Source organism: Bicyclus anynana, chromosome 20 (assembly GCF_947172395.1).
Source record: "Bicyclus anynana chromosome 20, ilBicAnyn1.1, whole genome shotgun sequence".
Classification (NCBI taxonomy): domain Eukaryota; kingdom Metazoa; phylum Arthropoda; class Insecta; order Lepidoptera; family Nymphalidae; genus Bicyclus; species Bicyclus anynana.
In genome coordinates, this window is record NC_069102.1 from 13,824,458 (window position 1) to 13,843,187 (window position 18,730).

Sequence of the window (18,730 nt, forward strand, 5' to 3'; positions counted from 1 at the left end):
ACTGCTTAACTTAAACTCCGATATATCTACGAATCTACCAACTTCCTAACTCCGCCAGTTATCTTTGTAAATGTCTCATAGAGCAAGAGCCCACGACAGCCAGACCTTCGTTATTTTATAAAAGTTGAAAGTTTCTCTGTACATGTCTCCTATACAGGTAAGAACGACCAGCGACTATAAAGTTTGGGTTGTGGTTACCTGGGCAGGTAACAGGTAGTAAAGGTGTATAAAATAGTACTTGAAATTCGTTAAAGTATAAAACTCAATTTTTTAATATTTCCTTCGGGATAACTTTAAAAATCTCGTCATCCATTGCCGGACACTTATGACAGTTGCTACCCCCTGCCAGACACCCCTAAACTTTAATAAATTATAATTATACTTTCGTTATAGTATAAAAGCTAAATTTTATATATGTTACTTGGGGACTTATAAAAAGATGTTACCTCAATAGCCGGACAGTTTTCGTGGTTTTTACATCTTGCCAGACACATCGAAAGTCCACTATAGGTGCGAGTGCGGGGTAACAACTGTTCAAGTAGGTGCGAGTGAGATAGAGCGCTTAGTCGAGTGCGTTCTTTTACTGCGCACCATCCATAGGTGAGTTGAAAATTTTAAATTTCAAAGAAGCTTTAGTTAATTTTTTTATTTCACATTGGGCTACTGATGAAGTGGTGCCATTTATTGGCAACAAAACAATATACATCAATTTCAGAAAGTGTCATTCTTTTACTGTTGATAATTGCAACAAAGTTGTCTCAAGGATTGATGAAGAGTTGTCATGCCCAGCACATGAGGAAGCAGATACAAAGATAGTATATCTTGCATGTAACATCAACTATCCAGCAGAAATAGTAATAAGAAGTGCTGATACCGATATTGCGGCTATAATGCTTGGAAACATGCATCACCTTAAAAGTGATTCGGTTGTTTGGATGCTTACAGGCACTGGAAATAATTTAAGGTATGTGGACCTAACCAAAATACATGCAGAGTTGGGACTGTTAACTTGTCAGAGCTTACCTGGATTTCATGCCATCACAGGTTGTGATTTTAATCCTGCGCTCTTCAGAAAAGGAAAATTAAAACCGTATAAGATATTAAAAAAAGATCCAGAGTACCAGGAAGCTTTCAAGAACTTCGGCAACAACGAATTAATTAAAAATTTAAATCATCACCAAATATCTTTTATATTATTCAGAGATTTATATGCAATGTCTATAATGTCCCTAATGTAATTGATGTAGATGCCGCTAGACTTCAAATATTCATCGACTCGTACACAGTCTCCGATGTAAACGAAGCTTTTGACCGAAAGAAGTTGCGAAATTTTGACGCTAGCAACCTACCACCTTGCAAAAGCGAACTACTGCAGCAATTTCTGCGAGCAAATTATATATGTACAATTTGGAATAATGCTCATTTAAAAAATCCAACCACATATCAACCAGAAAATAATGGCTGGGTATTAAAAGATGACAAATACCAGTTCAAATGGATTGAAGGGGATCAACTGCCGAGTTATGTTAGTGATTCACTCAAAACTCAATCAGGTATATAATTAAACATATATAATTAAACAAATTATGATACATAATTTTTGAATTATTTATAATTGTATAAACTTGCTTAATTTTTGAACTTGTTTATTTTTTTTTTCAGACACTGAAGAAGAAGGTGATGTTGAGGACGATTCTGCCATCGACTGGAGTAGTAGTGATGAAGAAAATGAAAACATCGACGACAATGTTTAAATTAATAAATAAGTTTAATTATCTTTTTTTTCTTGTAATTATACTTTTTTTTTATATTTTTATGATATTAAACAAACATTTTTTACTTTATACAACATGGCTATGAACGTAATAAAATTATTTTTTATTAGATATCTTAATAAATAGTAATCGACTAAGCATTCGCGCTCGCACCTATAGTGGACTTTCGATGTGTCTGGCAAGATGTAAAAACCACGAAAACTGTCCGGCTATTGAGGTAACATCTTTTTATAAGTCCCCAAGTAACATATATAAAATTTAGCTTTTATACTATAACGAAAGTATAATTATAATTTATTAAAGTTTAGGGGTGTCTGGCAGGGGGTAGCAACTGTCATAAGTGTCCGGCAATGGATGACGAGATTTTTAAAGTTATCCCGAAGGAAATATTAAAAAATTGAGCTTTATACTTTAACGAATTTCAAGTACTATTTTATACACCTTTACTACCTGATACCTGCCCAGGTAACCACAACCCAAACTTTATAGTCGCTGGTCGTTCTTACCTGTATAGAAGACATCTACAGAGAAACTTTCAACTTTTATAAAATAACGAAGGTCTGGCTGTCGTGGGCTCTTGGGCTATCAGTAATTAGTAGTCTGACTTAGGACCCCAACACACATAGTGATTGTTACAAAATCAGAGTTAATGTAACGCTATAACTATAAAATAAGGCAGTGGTTTGCACTGAGCCTATGGGTCCGCGCGCTAGATACCTATTTATAATAACTGAACGCACTCGCGCACAGTAAATACAATTTCGCACGAATCTTTACTGCTGTGCGCGAGTGCGTTCAGTTATTATAAATAGGCCCCACGTTGGGCGCCAAATGTAGCAGTGGGCTGTGCCCGCCACAGGTAGGTGTAGGTAGGTATGCAAATGAAACTCTAAGTTATAGTTCAGGGTTCAGACCGTATACTTTTTCAAACTCGCCTTACACCGTCAGGTAACTTATAACAAGCAGTCACTGGCCTGAACGTAGGTAGTAGGCTGGTTCCCACTCCAGGGTCCGTAAGTATTAGGCCTCGGCGTGCGCTGCTGAAGGAAGACCAGATGGATGGAAGATGAAGAAGGCGATGAAGGCGAAGTCGGCGCAGAAGGCGTAGAAGGCGAGAACCCCAGCGGGTTTCCCTAGGTTTCGAGCCCAGGAGGCCAACACCAACCAAAGTTAATTATTTACTTGGCACTAACGTAACGTCCCAACCTTCGGCACCTGACGCAGGTATAAGAATGCCTCGCACTTTATGTGCGGTCGGTTAGCGTCGCTCCTCCCGAGTGCAGCCGAAGTAAAAGATTCGTGCGAAATTGTATTTACTGTGCGCGAGTGCGTTCAGTTATTATAAATAGGTATCTAGCGCGCGGACCCATAGGCTCAGTGCAAACCACTGCCTTATTTTATAGTTATAGCGTTACAGTAACCCTAAGCCCACCAACCTGCATTGAATCAGCGCGGTGGGTTTTAACTCATATTCCATTTTGCATAAAACAAGCTTTTACTCTAATAGGCTGATAATAATGATACGTACAATATCTATCAATAAGTATACTTATATCTGTACTATAAAGATATCTGACCCAGAAGTATGTGTTTGAAATGGAATAAGGATACGTGGAAGACACGTAACGATAATGCTGCCTTTGACGGCGGCTTTTAAAATACTATTTTTCAGCCTTATTATTTGTTTTTTCTAGTTGTGATGTGCAAATAAAGTGTAAATAAAAAAGAAATTCTGACATTTCAGCTACCATGGCCCCATGGCAGGGTCCGTAACGTGTGAATGGGACCCCCCGCTGCGAGGGGAGGTGCGCGAGGTGGAGCTGTGTGACGCGCGGTGTCTCCGCGCAGATTTTATGACGCTGACGAAATTATTGCCGTCATATCGGATTCCCCGGTTTTACTGACACTTTCAAATATCTGGCTTATAGGGTGGGGTGGTTTAATGTGATATGCCTGAATCATTTTCATAGTTTTATTAAAAAAAAAATATTTACTTTGAACCATTTTATGAGTATAGGTTTATGATTATATCAAATAATAAGTAATTTTGTTTAAAAGCCCATACAAATCTAAATATCATTATGTACCTACGACGTCATTAATTCGTACTTTTTTGTATGGGGAATCCGTGGCAGTGCCACAAATCTGGCACATTAAATCCCTGTAGCTCCAAAAGTAATGATCGCAGATATCCTGTTACTTTTACAAAATTGCTTTACTATTAGCGTACTCTTAATTTATATACAATTTAAAAAACTGTTATCATCTCTATTCCAAAGGAGCTGAAAACGTTAGGAAAACATTACAATACAATTGTGAAAATTCTCATCAATCCTACGTGTGCAGTGTGTGGAAGTGTGGAATTACATCTCATAGATAGTCGTATACGTGACGTATGACGTCACCTGTTTACACAAGAATCAAGCGCACTTAAATCTCATCATTGCTATCCAGCAGACATGGTTTCTGTCAAGTGCACTGCCCAAGTGAATTTCTTCGCTTATTAAAAAAATATACAAGAGAAAGAAAATATAAAAAATAAATATTTAAGAAACTTTATTAAATCTATTTGCCTCGACTGGTGACAGAAGGGCTGGCTCATTTTTTGCGCAAAGGATCAGTCTGGCTGTCCAGCGCGGAAATGCAGCCAGTATTCTTGCCACCATTCCACGTGGACATCATTTGTATAGTTATTAAGGAAAGTTAGCTTAAGTTCCTTATTGTATTCTTTCTCAAGAAACTTTTACTTTACCTACAATTGAAACTAACAAATGGAAAGACATGGTAAAGCGGTTAAAGCCGATGTATCTATACGTAATAAAACTGGTCGAATTCTATACATTTATTCGCAATTTGAGATTTTATTTATACCATTTGTAACACCAAACGTTACTGTGGCATAACGGACGCCAGCACCATCTAGAATCTATACTTATAATACGAATTCTGTACATATTGTACATTGAAGATATTTTGAATTTCTTTTTGTTGGGGGCATTATATAATCAATACCGAAGCTAAAGACATTTTTTTATCTGTCTGTCTGTAAGTGTTATTTTTTGTTATTCGGGCATTACGCTGAAACTACTGAATGAATTCAAATAAAACTTCGCACGGTTTAAGACCATAATACAGAGACGGTTATAGGATACTTTTATTGCGAAAATAAAATAAGAAGGGGGTGAAATAGGGCTTGAAAGTTTACATTGATTTCCACGCGGACGAAGTCGCGGGCATCCGCTACTGTGGGAATAAAAGGCCTGTCCGTCCGTTGACCGCAATGACACCACCTGCAGGTACCAGTCGAAGGTGGTTTGTGCCTGGTGGATATCAATTACATTTGTAGTAAGTGTCATAACAACTTAAGGATTTCTTCGCTTTCTGTTTTCACCACAACTGCATGCGGTTTGAACTGGCTTCTGAATACTAACATACTTTATGACCATACAAAATAAACAAATGTGTGTATTAGTATCAGTTTCAATGTTAATGATTTCGAAACACAAATAACTCAAGTTAATGAAGAGTTAAAAGATTTGGTTCTGTTATTTTTTACAGTGCAAACTATATTATATTAGAAAATTAAACGGTGTGTCTCTAACGGTAAACGAAAAACATCGTAAGGAAACCTGCATACCTAAGAATTTAGTCTACGTGTGTGAAGTCTGCCAATCCGCTTTGGCGCCCATGGTACTCGTAGACTAAGGCCTAACCCCTCTCATTTTGTGAGAAGACTCGTGCTCAACAGAGACCCTAATATGGGTCGTTAATGATAGTTAATGATGAAGCAATGAACTTGGCCTTACTTTATATGAAAATGTTTGCAGTGGGATATGTTTTACTTATTGCACTCTCAATTTTCGGTAATTATATTCAACGTTCAGACAGTCGGAACTCTTTTATTATGGCATTTCCCAAATTGTCATCTCCACGAATGGAAACTACTCGTACAAACTAATTTACAGTATCAACTCAATCAAAATCCACGACTAAAACCGTTTTAAATTCCAAAACCAATCTTTATAACTCCACAAGTCAAAGGTCAGTGGTCAGATGAAGCGGTCCCAGGTTCGGATCGGCCGATACTTTCAACAGCTCGCACTGAGCGTGACCCCTGACTTTGCGCGCCGCCGCCATTGAACATTTCTCATGCACTAATGAACACGCCACACAATGATCACTATGATAATGTTACCACAGTTTACTGGTTTTACAGATGTTTCAACCGACTTAAAGGAGGAGTAAGTGTGTAATTTTTATGTATGTTGAGCAATTTTTCTTTAAAATTACAACCGTTACAAAGTAAGCCAAATCAAAATAATCCTATGGCAAAGTATTTCTGTAATAAATAAACAGGATTTCCCTTACATTGTAATGAACATGTTTTTTTCAATGTGATCGTTAAAAGTACGTACAAAAAAATCGTTAAACATAAAAAAAGTAGTTGGGCCCATTTTTTGCAAAAAACTCACTATAGAAGAAAATACTAAAGTTTCATTAGCTGAAACAACTATTCAAATATAATTACCAAGTGTAACACCAACGCAAAATGAGTAATTTTTCAGCATATGGTATGACTAAATTTAACTATAGGTAGTGATTTTTGTATTTTGTAGAAAAATCAATATAACTTGAAAACCGTAAAAGTTCAAACATATCTTGCATTATTTTAGTAGGCCTTGATGTCAACTATCACCGTAAAGTATGCCGTAATATTTATAATAATAATAATAATTTCTTTATTTATGGCAACAAAGGCCCATTGGTTAGTTACATTAAGATAACTTATAAACTATGTTAGAAGATGCACAATTATATTAAATAGGATAGAATAAATACATTAACAATCTCCTCACCGCACCAAAACAGAAATAAATTTCTGCAGGATTTATGTAGCTAGCTTGGCAGAAGTGGCAGAAGTCGTTGAATTGAACAGCGGAGGTTTTGACAAACAGACCGTTACGGTTCTATGTAGGCATACCACCGAACCCTGAACTGTATGATAACTAAACAATGAGAATGATGACGTGACAGATAAAGGTGCGCGCACACTAACTATTGTCAGCACGGTTTATTGTTCGCCGCTGTGAGGTCGTGAAACAATAGAGATTATAACAAATACGATAATGATAACGAGTTTACAAATTAAAATAAATTTAAATATTTTCTCCGTAAACTGTCCTAAAAAAATTCTATAAGGTAGCGTGTAATTAAAACTCAGACCAATTATTGTATAGGACCTGCCTCGCTAGATGTTACTTTTCTGTCAAAGTATATGATCAACGATCTAATGCGATTATAAAAACTGTCTCTATAGTATCGATGTTAAATAGTTGTAATCGTGTTCGTCGGTTAAAGAGCTCCGTAAAAATACCTTTTTGTGCAATTGATTTAAAAACGGGCAAAAACTTCGAATTTAGTATAAGATATATACCAAATCTAAGCTCGTTTACCTCAGAAAATGACAGACAATTTTGTTCGTGACTATGAGTGCGACACTGGTCCTTCTATAATTGGTCTGAGAATAAAAACCACTAAGTTAAAGTTAGCCACTAACCTGTCATGTCTGGCAACCTCTGCGCGAACCCACTCGTCCTCTTCCACCCGCGGCTTCAGCAGCCCTGACAGCCACGTGTACGACTTGGAGCGCTTCATGGCGCCCTCATGCTGCACACTGCACCACTCCACACTACACTACTCCACACTACGAGTTCTCATGTGTACGAACAACTAATGCTCACTTAACTCAGCACTGGATATAACACACACACTATAATCTATCTTCAAAAGGTAATTTAACTCAAAAACTTAGACACTACCTAGAGTAATATTTGGTATAGATCAAAGTTTTGTAGATAGGACAAACAACACTGTTGAAAAATATTACTAAATAGTTGACTATTGTGTAGTTTATGTTTGACTTAATACTCTAGCTAGAACAATCTTTAGTCTATCTCAGTGTATTTTTATTCATTCTCCTTTTTAGCACAGTAATAATTTTTGCTTGTAGAACTTTTATTAGTCTTTAAAACATCAGTTTAGCTGTCAGAACACTTTAGGTAAAGTAAACTATAAAGTCTACATATACTAGGTATCTTAGAATTCCAAAGAAAGTTTAAGAGTTCTTGTGATTTATAACGTCTTAAAAGATTATCTGAGATAGACGAGAAGATTTAGTTTCAAGTTCTTTTTAAATGGCACATTGCTTGGTTTCAACCGGTTTGAAGCTAGTTTGATTTGCGGCACTATTTGGCTCCTTTCGGTTAGCTACACTTTCGTTTTTTGTTCAATTATAAATGTGAAGATTGTAGATAAACACGCTTCCAAACTATGCAATCAATATTTTCAAACTTCTGTTTATCTAATTGATTCTACTGTAATTGGAAAGATTACCGATTTTAATGCATTAAAATTATCAATCTATACTATTATTATAAAGCTGAAGCGTTTGTTTGTTTGTTTGATTGATTGAATGCGCTAATCTCAGGAACTACTGGTCCGAATTGAAAAATTCTTTCAGTGTTAGATAGCTTATTTATCGGGGAAGGCTAAAGGTTATATATTATCCCCGTATTCAAACGGGAACGGGAACCACGCGGTGTCAGCTAGTAACAATATAAAATTAAACTTTGTTTGTGTGTGTACAATGTACATGTTTGTTATTTCTTAAATTATATGGACTGATTTGGCTAAAATAAATAGGAATAAAATAGATATACTTAAATCCTGAATTAAAATATATAGGCTACATTTCAATTATGCCCAACTTTTACTAAGTAAAGGGAAAGGGCCAACCTCCACGCAAGAATAGGCTATAGATAAATATGAACGTAATTCAGAACCATGAGTCATAGAATTACAATGTTTGGTACAAACTTTGGAGATAAATTTATAATTATCTAAGTAAAATATTTATCAAATACCTAGGACTGTACTTACGTTGTCAAGTATCACAATGCAAATATTTAATACTGTAACATATTATGCCTGATCGCTAAACGCAATAAGGATATTTCCAGTTTTGGGCTAAAATTATTTAATAAAAAAAAAACAAAAAAAACCTACTGTAATTTAGGAAATATGTAAACACATTAGTCACTGCTCTAACATCCAATAATTAATACCTTTATGTACATTTTATACGTTGGTATGCCTATTTGTTAGACTACTTTAGTTCCTTACAATTATAATTAAATTTTTTGACTTCTACATTTTCTAACAGGTTTTCATACGGTTTTCACAGGCGAATTAAATTTGTCCTAAAACTTGAATTACTTAATGGAGATAAGACGCAGAAGCGTCAGCTAGTTTCTTTATCTAAATTTTATAAAAAAAAAACAAAATCAATATAAAACAACAAATAGGTAGGCTACCTATTTGTTGTTTTATATTGATTTTGTTTTTTTTTGTTCTGGTTCTGGTTCTGGTTGCATAACTTTTGTATCAAAGTTGTGCCTCATTAGTTATTACCTTTCACAAACCAACTTGTGATCTCATCCCGTGTAATTGAAGACTCAAAATACGGTCAAGCGCGAGCTGTTTACTCGTTTCGATTATTGTTGTTGTAGCGCCACCAAAGTTTAAAAAAAATAGGAATTGATTGGTGGTTTTTTAAGCCACTTGTAAAGAATACTTACTTAAAATTGAAATGTCTGTCTGTGGTTTTCAATTTAACTGTGTAACGATGGCAAAATAGAAACAAACTTTTCAAAAATTCTGTCTCTTCAGCCTAATCTCTGCAAGGGCTTAATGGATTTTAATGGCACTCTCTGAAAGATAGAGAAATTTGTTAAACTTAAATAAAATGTCCGATTACTTATTAAAATATCGTTGTTTCTACATAGGTTACCCTAATTGGCGTCATCCTACCAGAAAGCTAAATAACTGGAAGTCTTAGCCTATTTTTGGTACCGTTTACTTCTACAGAACCCAAATATTACGGTTCTAAGTGACCTTTACAACCCGTTACCTCGACAATAGATGCGCTCGTCATGTGCTAAGCGACCAAAATAAATATACACTCAATAGTACCTGATCTGCGCGGAGGCTGAGGATATTTTATCTGGCAAGATAATAGTTTAGAAGCGTGTTTACTATTCACGTACTGATCGAAAATTATTAGGTGCGAACTTGAGGTTTATGACGTACGATTTTAGACTGTAGCAGCTTTGTTTTAGGGTTTAAACTGGTTTGCACTGGGTTCACTTTCGCAAGATACCTGCAACAGAGAAAATGCTTTGTTAACATACTGTTTAATGCCCTTCAATGCTTAAAATCACAGTTTACATAGTTTTGTTTACACTCTAACATGTTACATGATTGCATGAAGTACTTTTTTATTGTATCTACATAACTTCATATACGCTACTTATCGATGAGTATGTTCAAACATATTGATTATATACTAAAGCCGACGCCTCGTTGTTTTAACCCCGTAGTTCCCGTTCTCGTGAGAATACGGGGATAAAATATAACTCATGATACTCACAAATAATGTGTCTTTCTAGTGGTAAAAGAATTTTCAAAATCGGTTCAGTAAATCCGGAGATTATAATATTAGTATGGAAGAGTAAGGTCAGATGGTCAGATACGCATTTTAGAAGGGTTCTCGTGCTACTACCATAATATGTAATAGCGAGTACCAATAGAATTTGTTTAAAAATTGGCCTAGTTGTTTCGGAGCCTATTCAAACAAACAAAAATAAAATCATACCTCTTTATAGTATTAGTTTAGATTTTTATTTAATGTGAAAATATTGCCGATCAAATATTTCACATATTGTTCACAACGATGTAAAATAAGTGCATATTGTAAGACGAGACAAGAAAATCACTGTATGTAAACGTATTTAAAATAAAACACGAAACATAATGTATTGAGAACCTCTGCCTTTTTTGGATGAGGATAAAAAACATTCTGTGTATAATTTTGCAGGCAACTTAATTTGTGTCGGCGTAAAACCGCGGACACACTTATGTGTTAACGCTTGCGTTCAACGGTATAAGATTTTGTTTTTTTCTTCTATTTTCAGAAGTTGGTTTGACTTTGAGAGTACAAGTAAGGTGTACTGTAAACCCGATTTAGCCGAAAATGTGATTAATTCGTCAAGCAAACTGAGTATGAAAATACACATTATTATTGTTTCCTGAAAGGTAAGATATTTATTGTCGAAAGTCAAGAACTTATAAATCGTAATTTAAAACGCAGCTGTAACCGCATCAATGTATGCGAGACTTCACAGCGGGTCAAGTCACAAACGCGACTACTATGGAGTTATTCGTAAAGTTGCGGCAAACACGTTGCAAGTCGGTAAAACAGTCCGCTATTACCATGTTAATACTAACACGTCATGTAGCTTGTAAAGCCTAGATAAATCTACATCTACTGTAAGATAAGACCTTTTTATGTGTAGAAAATGAAATGAAGAACGCGACTAAAGAAGGTTTTAGTCGAAAAACGGAGATCGCAACGCGAACTCTCTCGTAAAGTGGACTAAAACACCGGTCAACCTCGCTAGAGTCGGTAAAGCAGACCGCTATTACCATGATAATACTATCACCTGTAGCTTGTAAAGCCTACACATATATCTACACGATATATTGAAAGATAAGACCCTATATTGCGTTGAAAATTAAGAACGCGAGTAACGAAGTTTTCAGTCTAAACGAAACAGACATCGCACCTAAAAGCCTAAAACCACAGTAGATATATAAGCTAAAACGCAACTGTTACCGAAGCGATGTGCGCGAGGCTTTATAGCGGGTCAAGTCACGAACGCGGTCGCTATGAGTTACTCGTAAAGTGGCGGTAAACACCGGTCGGCCTCGCCCGTCGGTGAAACAGTTCGTTAGTACACCTGTAGCTGGTACAGCCTACTGTGAATAACGACATTTTAGTATTTTCCCCGAAAACTTCTCAAATCTGTGGTATTTTGCTCACATTTGATTTGTGGAGACGAAATACGATAGGAAACTTTAGCTAACTTATCCTCATAACTCTATAAATCTTATTTATGTACGAGTATTTTTAGACATATTTGATGAAAATCGGTTGAGTTGTTTAAAATTTCTGGGGAGTTAGTGGGATAGAATAACCAAATATCGGCAAATATACTCTCGTGGGGTATCAAATTAAAGAGCACTGAAAGAGAATATTGACTTGATCGAGAGTGTAATTAATAATTTAGTGATCTTCGGGGGTTTTCCAAAATTTTCAATGTTATGTTATTGACAATTGACTTGCCCTATTCGGGTGAAATTGCCAATGTCAATGCCAAAGTCCATCATTCGTCGTTGGCAGACACAAGTCATGTCATACTTTAGTAAGGCGAAGGCAACCTTACTAAAACGTTTGAAAGAGTCCACCAAAAAAATCGAATTAAACAGTTAACACTTTCGCTGCGGTACGAGGTGAAATTACCGCGTAAGTCTAGCGTATTCAAGAGTTAGGAGCTCGATGGACACATAAAGTTCTAGTATGTGGTCAAAAATCCTCGTACCGCACCAGAGGAAAGTATAGAAAAATCAGTGCCGAACGTGTTAAAACACTCTTGTACAACCTCCACTTCACTTGTGCACTTTAACACAACTGTATTGAATTAAGTACATTCTATTTTATGCAATAAAACTCAAAAATGCATTAAATCAAGTGCAGATACATGTGATTGCCACGATTTTCCCACCAAAAATCTTTACTAAGCTTCCTCTCAGTGTATTATCACGTACTATCTACAAACATATGTTCCCAGTTAGATTACGTATTGGTTTGTTTGCCGGCCGGTGTAGTTGACCGATACATACCTTCAAGCATGCTGAATATACAATACCTACTAGTAATGCCAACTTACAACTTGACTAAAACAAGTGACCGCTTTTTATTTGCATTAACCAAACACAATGGCGTCTACAAACATGGCCGAGCTATACGAAGCTCTGCAATACGTGCACGGGAAAATGAGCCTTACACACAATTAGCATTAAGCTGTGTAAAAGCTGGTATCTTTTGCACGTTTCTCGTATTGCCGTCACGTATGCATGTAACAGGGCTATCGCAAGGACGTTGGGAGCACTTATGAATTAAGCATCGTATGTACAATGTACATATTTGTACCAGAACTCATGTCCAACATGATGTTTATCATAATTATTAATATGTTTTCGTTCTGCGCTTTTTGAACGTAATATTAATGATTCTATAACATACTTTTTACAATCATGCGTGATGATTTTATAAAGGACAACCGCCAAAGTATGACACTGTACTCTAGAATGGAGTTTAATAGATAGAATAAGGACTCTAGATTACGATACTAAAACGGATTTGACGTACGATATTTGGCTGGTAGGAGGCTTCGGCCGCGGCTAGTTACCACCCTACCGACAAAGACGTACCGCCAAGCGATTTAGCGTTCCGGTACGATACGTACGTGTAGAAACCGAATTTATACCATCCTCCTAACAAGTTAGCCCGCTTCCGTCTTAGATTGCATCGTCACTTATCATCAGATGAGATTGTAGTCAAGGGCTAACTTGTCAAGAATAAAATAAAAAAAAAATCTAAGAGTCGAATTATTGCGGGTATTGTCATATTTTCTAGTTGTGGGAATCGAACCCAAGAGTTTGGATGCAAAAGAGAGACTACCCACTTGATAGTTCCAAGTGCCACCACGAAAAAGTACATAAACCCGTATTCATAGCTTAAACTTTACTAAAACACATGTCCAGTTAAAATAATATAAAAAAATACTTTTATGTTGAATTTTTCAGAAATCGCGAAGGACGTCTAGTTTTCTGTGTTTCTGTACAAACATTTGCATTTCCCATACATAGTTATTATCACAAATAAACACCGATAGTGTCCATCAAACTCAAACTTAACAAATACTATTTAATGTGTTGTAAATAAAACTGAGTGGCAATCTTAATTCATGTAATAAAGCCTAACTCTGAAGGTTTTTATGGCCCACGCATACAAATCATCAACGTATTAAAAGTACTTCTTTTTCTCTTAAGGGTCTCTTAAGATTTTAAAAAATATGTCTCACTAGTCCAAAATTTCACAATACCTGCACAGATTTAAAATATTTCATGGTGTATTTAATAATAATTGAAAATTTTCTAATACTCTGATTACTAAAACTATCTTATTTATACATTTTAGATATTTTCTCAAAGCTACTTAGTCCGCATTCAATATAATGCAGACTAAGTAGCCACAGCAGGCCAATTCCCTAACTTTAATGTATGTTAATGGTTGGTATTTTTTCTTTATTTAACTCCCTGTATATTTAATTTCTCAGTGTTAATAGAAATAATAATAAAAACTAAATGAACTACCACTACGAACGGCTAGAGCGGTGTAAACTTCTAAAGCCTCACTAAGCCGACAATGTAGTCTGCTATAGTGCTAATTACATTGGTCTTGGACAGTAAATAGATGACATTTATCGGTCGATTAGATGTTTATTTGAATTCATTTATCAATCCATATTCGGCTCACTGCTGAGCTCGAGTCTCCTCTCAGAATGAGAGGGTTAGGCAAATAGTCCACCACGCTGGCCCAATGCAGCATGCCAGACTTCACACACGCAGATAATAATGAAGAAAATTATCTGGTATGCAGGTTTCCTCATGATGTTTTCCTTTACCGATTGAGACACGTGATATTTAATTTCTTAAAATGCACACAACTCAAAAGTTGGAGGTGCATGCCCCGGACCGGATTCGAACCCACACCCTCCGGAATCGGAGGCAGAGGTCATATCCACTGGCCTATCACGGCTACCATCGGATTATATAGGTATACCGTAATATTAAATCCGTTCGTTGCGATGCACCCGATAAATAAGTACGATGCGGATCTGTGGACGCCTACCACAAACAGGAAGCTAAAGAGGAAGTTACACTGCATCATAAAACTAAATTAAAATGAAGTAAAATAAAATAACAATTAGGTAGGAAAATACAAAAATTTATATACGTACGTTTCACCATCCAAACCTTACGTTTATATACAAAAAAATCGATTAAAAAAATTAGCATAATTAAGTGTGTTATTATACTGTACGCTGAGTTTAAACTTGTGATAACATGGCGAGTAATAGTGACGTAACTATGAATAAACTGGGGGATATTATAAAATAAGGTAATCTAACTATTATAAAAGCGAATATGAGTCTGTTTGTAGTTACGCTTTCACCACCAAAACAATGTTGAAAATTCTTTCACTAAAGAAAGCTACATTGTCAGCGAGTAATATAGGCCCTTTCTACAAGATAGACCACCACGCTGCTACAATGCGGGTTGGCGGGCTTAAAGTGATAAATCTTAAATTCTTTAACGACTACTATCAGATGTTAATTATAATAATTAATGATTAGAAACAACTGTTTAACGTGCTCTGCGAAGCACAAGTGTTACGCCTTCGCCTCAATCTTACTCTCTCCGAACTAAGAAGTTAACCTGAACATGTCTTAGAAGAAAGAAGATCAGCTTGAACCCAGTACTGCGTGATGTCGACGAGGCAGTTAATAAATCAAGGCATCATCATTAACAACCCATGTTTGGTGCACTATTGAGCACGAGTCTTCTCTCAGAATGAGAGGGGTTAGGCCGATGTTTTTCCTTGATATAACCGATATATTAAATTCTTAAAATGTACTTATCTGAAAAGTTGGACCCAGACATCATCTTCGACATCTAATCATTAGACATCTAATCAAGACATAGTCCAATAGTCAATATTCATTTATTTCACAGCTTAGTTTACAAATACTTTTGAAACGTTAGGTAAATGATTTTTCTCTCATTTATTTATTACTTCTTTTTTTTTAAATTTTTAACAACATAAGTATAATAAAATACAAAACATTATTAAAAATTTATAAAAAAAAATTCACCCTCCCGCTGCGGGACATTTGAGTGTCCAAGCAACCGGTGGTCAGGGCTCCAGAGTGAGGAACCTCCTCACAATACGCGCCGTCTCAAGAATCACTGCCTTTTGTATCCGACTCTTGATCCAACAGTTAAGCGAAAGCTTCTTAAGATGTTGGTCGAAGCTTTTCGCTATAAGACCATTGACTGAAACAACTATCGGAACAATAATAGTTGACTCAACATTCCACATGGCGGTAATCTCGTGAGCAAGGTCCAAGTATTTTGATACTTTTTCCTTTTCGGCTTTAACCAGATTATCGTCATGTGGAACAGTAATATCAACAATTATTGCACGACGCACTGACCGATCGACTAGCATTATATCAGGTCTATTGGCTACAATATACCTGTCAGTGATAATCGTTCGGTCCCAGTAGAGCAATGCACTGCTATTTTCAAGAACTGACGCTGGGTCGTACCTATAGTAAGGCATCTCAAAATCGATAAGGCCATATTGAAGAGCAAGCTGTTGGTGGATTATCTTGGCTACTTGATTATGTCTGTGCAAGTATTCGCCGTTAGCAAGGTGAGAACACCCGGACACAATATGCCTGAGGGACTCCCCAGGACGATGACACGCTCGACAGATGTCTAGAGTGCCATCTTTCATAATGTGTTTCCGGTAGTTTCTCGTCTTTATAACTTCGTCCATAATTGCACAGACAAAACCCTCGGTTTCCCCAAAGAGGTCACCGAATTGCAACCAAGATACAGATGTTATTTGATCTACATCCGGCCCAGTAAGGGCCTTGTAGAATCGTCCATGCAACTCCTTGCTCTTCCATATTGCCACACGATCTGAGTTACTGATTACTATAGGCTTGCGCCAGTTCTCTTTGCCTAGGGATAGCGGGGTAAGTCCCTTATCCACTGCAACGACATCCTGATACATACTCACATTCATCTTGAGAAAATGATCTCTGAGATTGCACACCTCACGATTATGGAGGTTCCTGGCGTTTAAGAAGCCACGTCCTCCACACTTGCGTGGGAGGTACAATCTCATTACAGATGAACGGGGGTGATGCATCCGGTATGACGTCAGCAGTTTACGGACTTTACAGTCCAGGGAATCCAGTTCGGTTTGAGTCCACTTTAGAATGCCAAAAGTGTATATGAGTAAGGGCATGACCCAGCTATTAAAGGCACGCACCTTGTTACCGCCTGATAAAAGACTTTTTAGGACTTTTTTCAGGCGGCCAAAGAAGCGTTCCTTCACTACCTGTTTCATATTCCCTGCCTCAATACAAAGTGCTTCTGTCATTCCAAGGTATTTATAGGTCTCACCTTCAAGGAGTGATCTGAGAATGACAGTTTCTGAAATAACTATATTCTCGGAGCTCACTATCCTTCCTCGCTCTACATTGATGACCGCACACTTGTCTACACCAAATTCCATCCTTATGTCATTGCTAAAGGTTTGAGTAATCTTCAGCAATGACACTAGGTCTGTACGCTTTGATGCATACAGCTTGAGGTCATCCATGTAAAGCAAGTGAGATATGAGCTCACCACCCCTGCTTAGCCCTGAATCCCGCAGTAAAGTACTGAGAGGATTAAGGGCTAGACAAAACCATAAAGGGCTCAAACTATCGCCCTGGAAAATACCTCGCCTAATCCCTATCAGTTCATTCGATTCAGAACACTCAGAAGCGCCTGGGTGACGAAGAACTGTCATCCACTGTCCCATACATGACTCAAGAAAAGAGCATAGTGTTGTATCGACCTTGTACAACCGCATGACCTCCATGAGCCATGAATGAGGCACCGAATCATAGGCCTTCTTGTAGTCTATCCAAGCAGCCGTGAGATTTTTTCTGTTTCGCCGAACCTGTTGGCAAATAGCAGTGTCTATGAGGAGAAGTTCCTTTGTACCACGAGACCGGGCCTTACATCCATTCTGTGTTGGGGCCAAAATATGATTTGCATTTATATGCATCGTTAATTTTGATGACAGAATGGATGTAAGGAGCTTATAGATGGTGGGTAAGCATGTTATCGGTCGGTAGTTTTTGGGGTCTGTGGTACTTCCGGATTTGTGTAGCAGGAACGTGACACCAGTTGTTAAAAATGCCGGTAGCGATCCAGTGTCAATGGCATTTTGAAATTGCACTGCCAAGATAGAATGGGCGCTACGAAACCATTTTAACCAGAAGTTGTGCAATCCGTCCGGTCCTGGGCATTTCCAGTTTGACGCCGGACGAATTGCACAACTTACATTTTCTGTAGTAATGGATATCGGAATCATTTTTTCCACCATTGCACACTCTTCCTTGACAGTACTCATCCAATCGCCTTCAGTGTGGCCTACGGGGGCCGACCAGATGCTACGCCAGAAATCTGACATAGCATCAGAAGTCGGAGGTTCCCCATCTGTCACACAGACACTGGATCGTTCCCAGTTCCTGTACACTTTCCGTTGGTCACTTTGGAAGATCCTATTCTGATTATACCGGTCAATACGCTCTTTATAACGCCTAATGCGTTGTGCCCATGCATAGACTTTCTGCTTCAAGAAGTCAATGCGTTCGGTGACACAAGCCAAGTACTGGAACGGACGTGTGTCAGTCCCAGCAAAAGCCTGAGTCACAAATCGCATAACTCTAGGACGATTGTTGCCCTCCTTGAAGCAGATTAGCTTAGCTATGAGAGTTCTAGTCAGTGTGATACGCCTTTCGATTCTGGTCCGCCAAGCTGGTGCTTGACCCGTCCTCTGCGGAGCCGTGCGTGGTTCAGGGAATTTGACACCCGCAATACGACACGCCGCAACGGCTCCACAGAATAGAATCGAATGCGTATCACTTAGGTCCTCAGATGTTACGAGATATTCACCTAAAATCTGATCTAGAACCCCCACTAACGCCATATTTCGTCTATGTACAGGCAAACGAGGCAATTTTGGTCTTAAATTAAGAGGCATGTACCTATATGTCATAATAGAATCCTAGGTAATATTATTATAAGAACGTTAGGTAATATTATTATAAGAACTATCTTACAATATTCCTGACCAAGGTGGG

At 37.4% G+C, this 18,730-nt stretch overlaps 1 protein-coding gene across 12 annotated transcripts in view; it reads right to left on the reverse strand.

The window, feature by feature from the left end:
* The window catches only part of LOC112044815 (protein prickle), a 408,579-nt gene that overhangs the window by 354,879 nt on the left and 34,970 nt on the right, over positions 1–18,730 (reverse strand). The window contains exons 2-3 of one of the 12 annotated variants that reach the window (XM_052887841.1): positions 9,924–9,993; positions 7,333–7,645 (exon numbers count right to left, since the gene is read on the reverse strand). In XM_052887841.1, the coding sequence (XP_052743801.1) occupies positions 7,333–7,430 (98 nt within the window). In that variant the 5' untranslated portion in view covers positions 7,431–7,645; positions 9,924–9,993. Of the gene's footprint in view, positions 1–7,332; positions 8,150–9,806; positions 9,994–18,730 lie in introns of all 12 variants that reach the window. The other 11 variants (XM_052887840.1, XM_052887831.1, XM_052887839.1 and 8 more) reach the window with 11 other exon arrangements.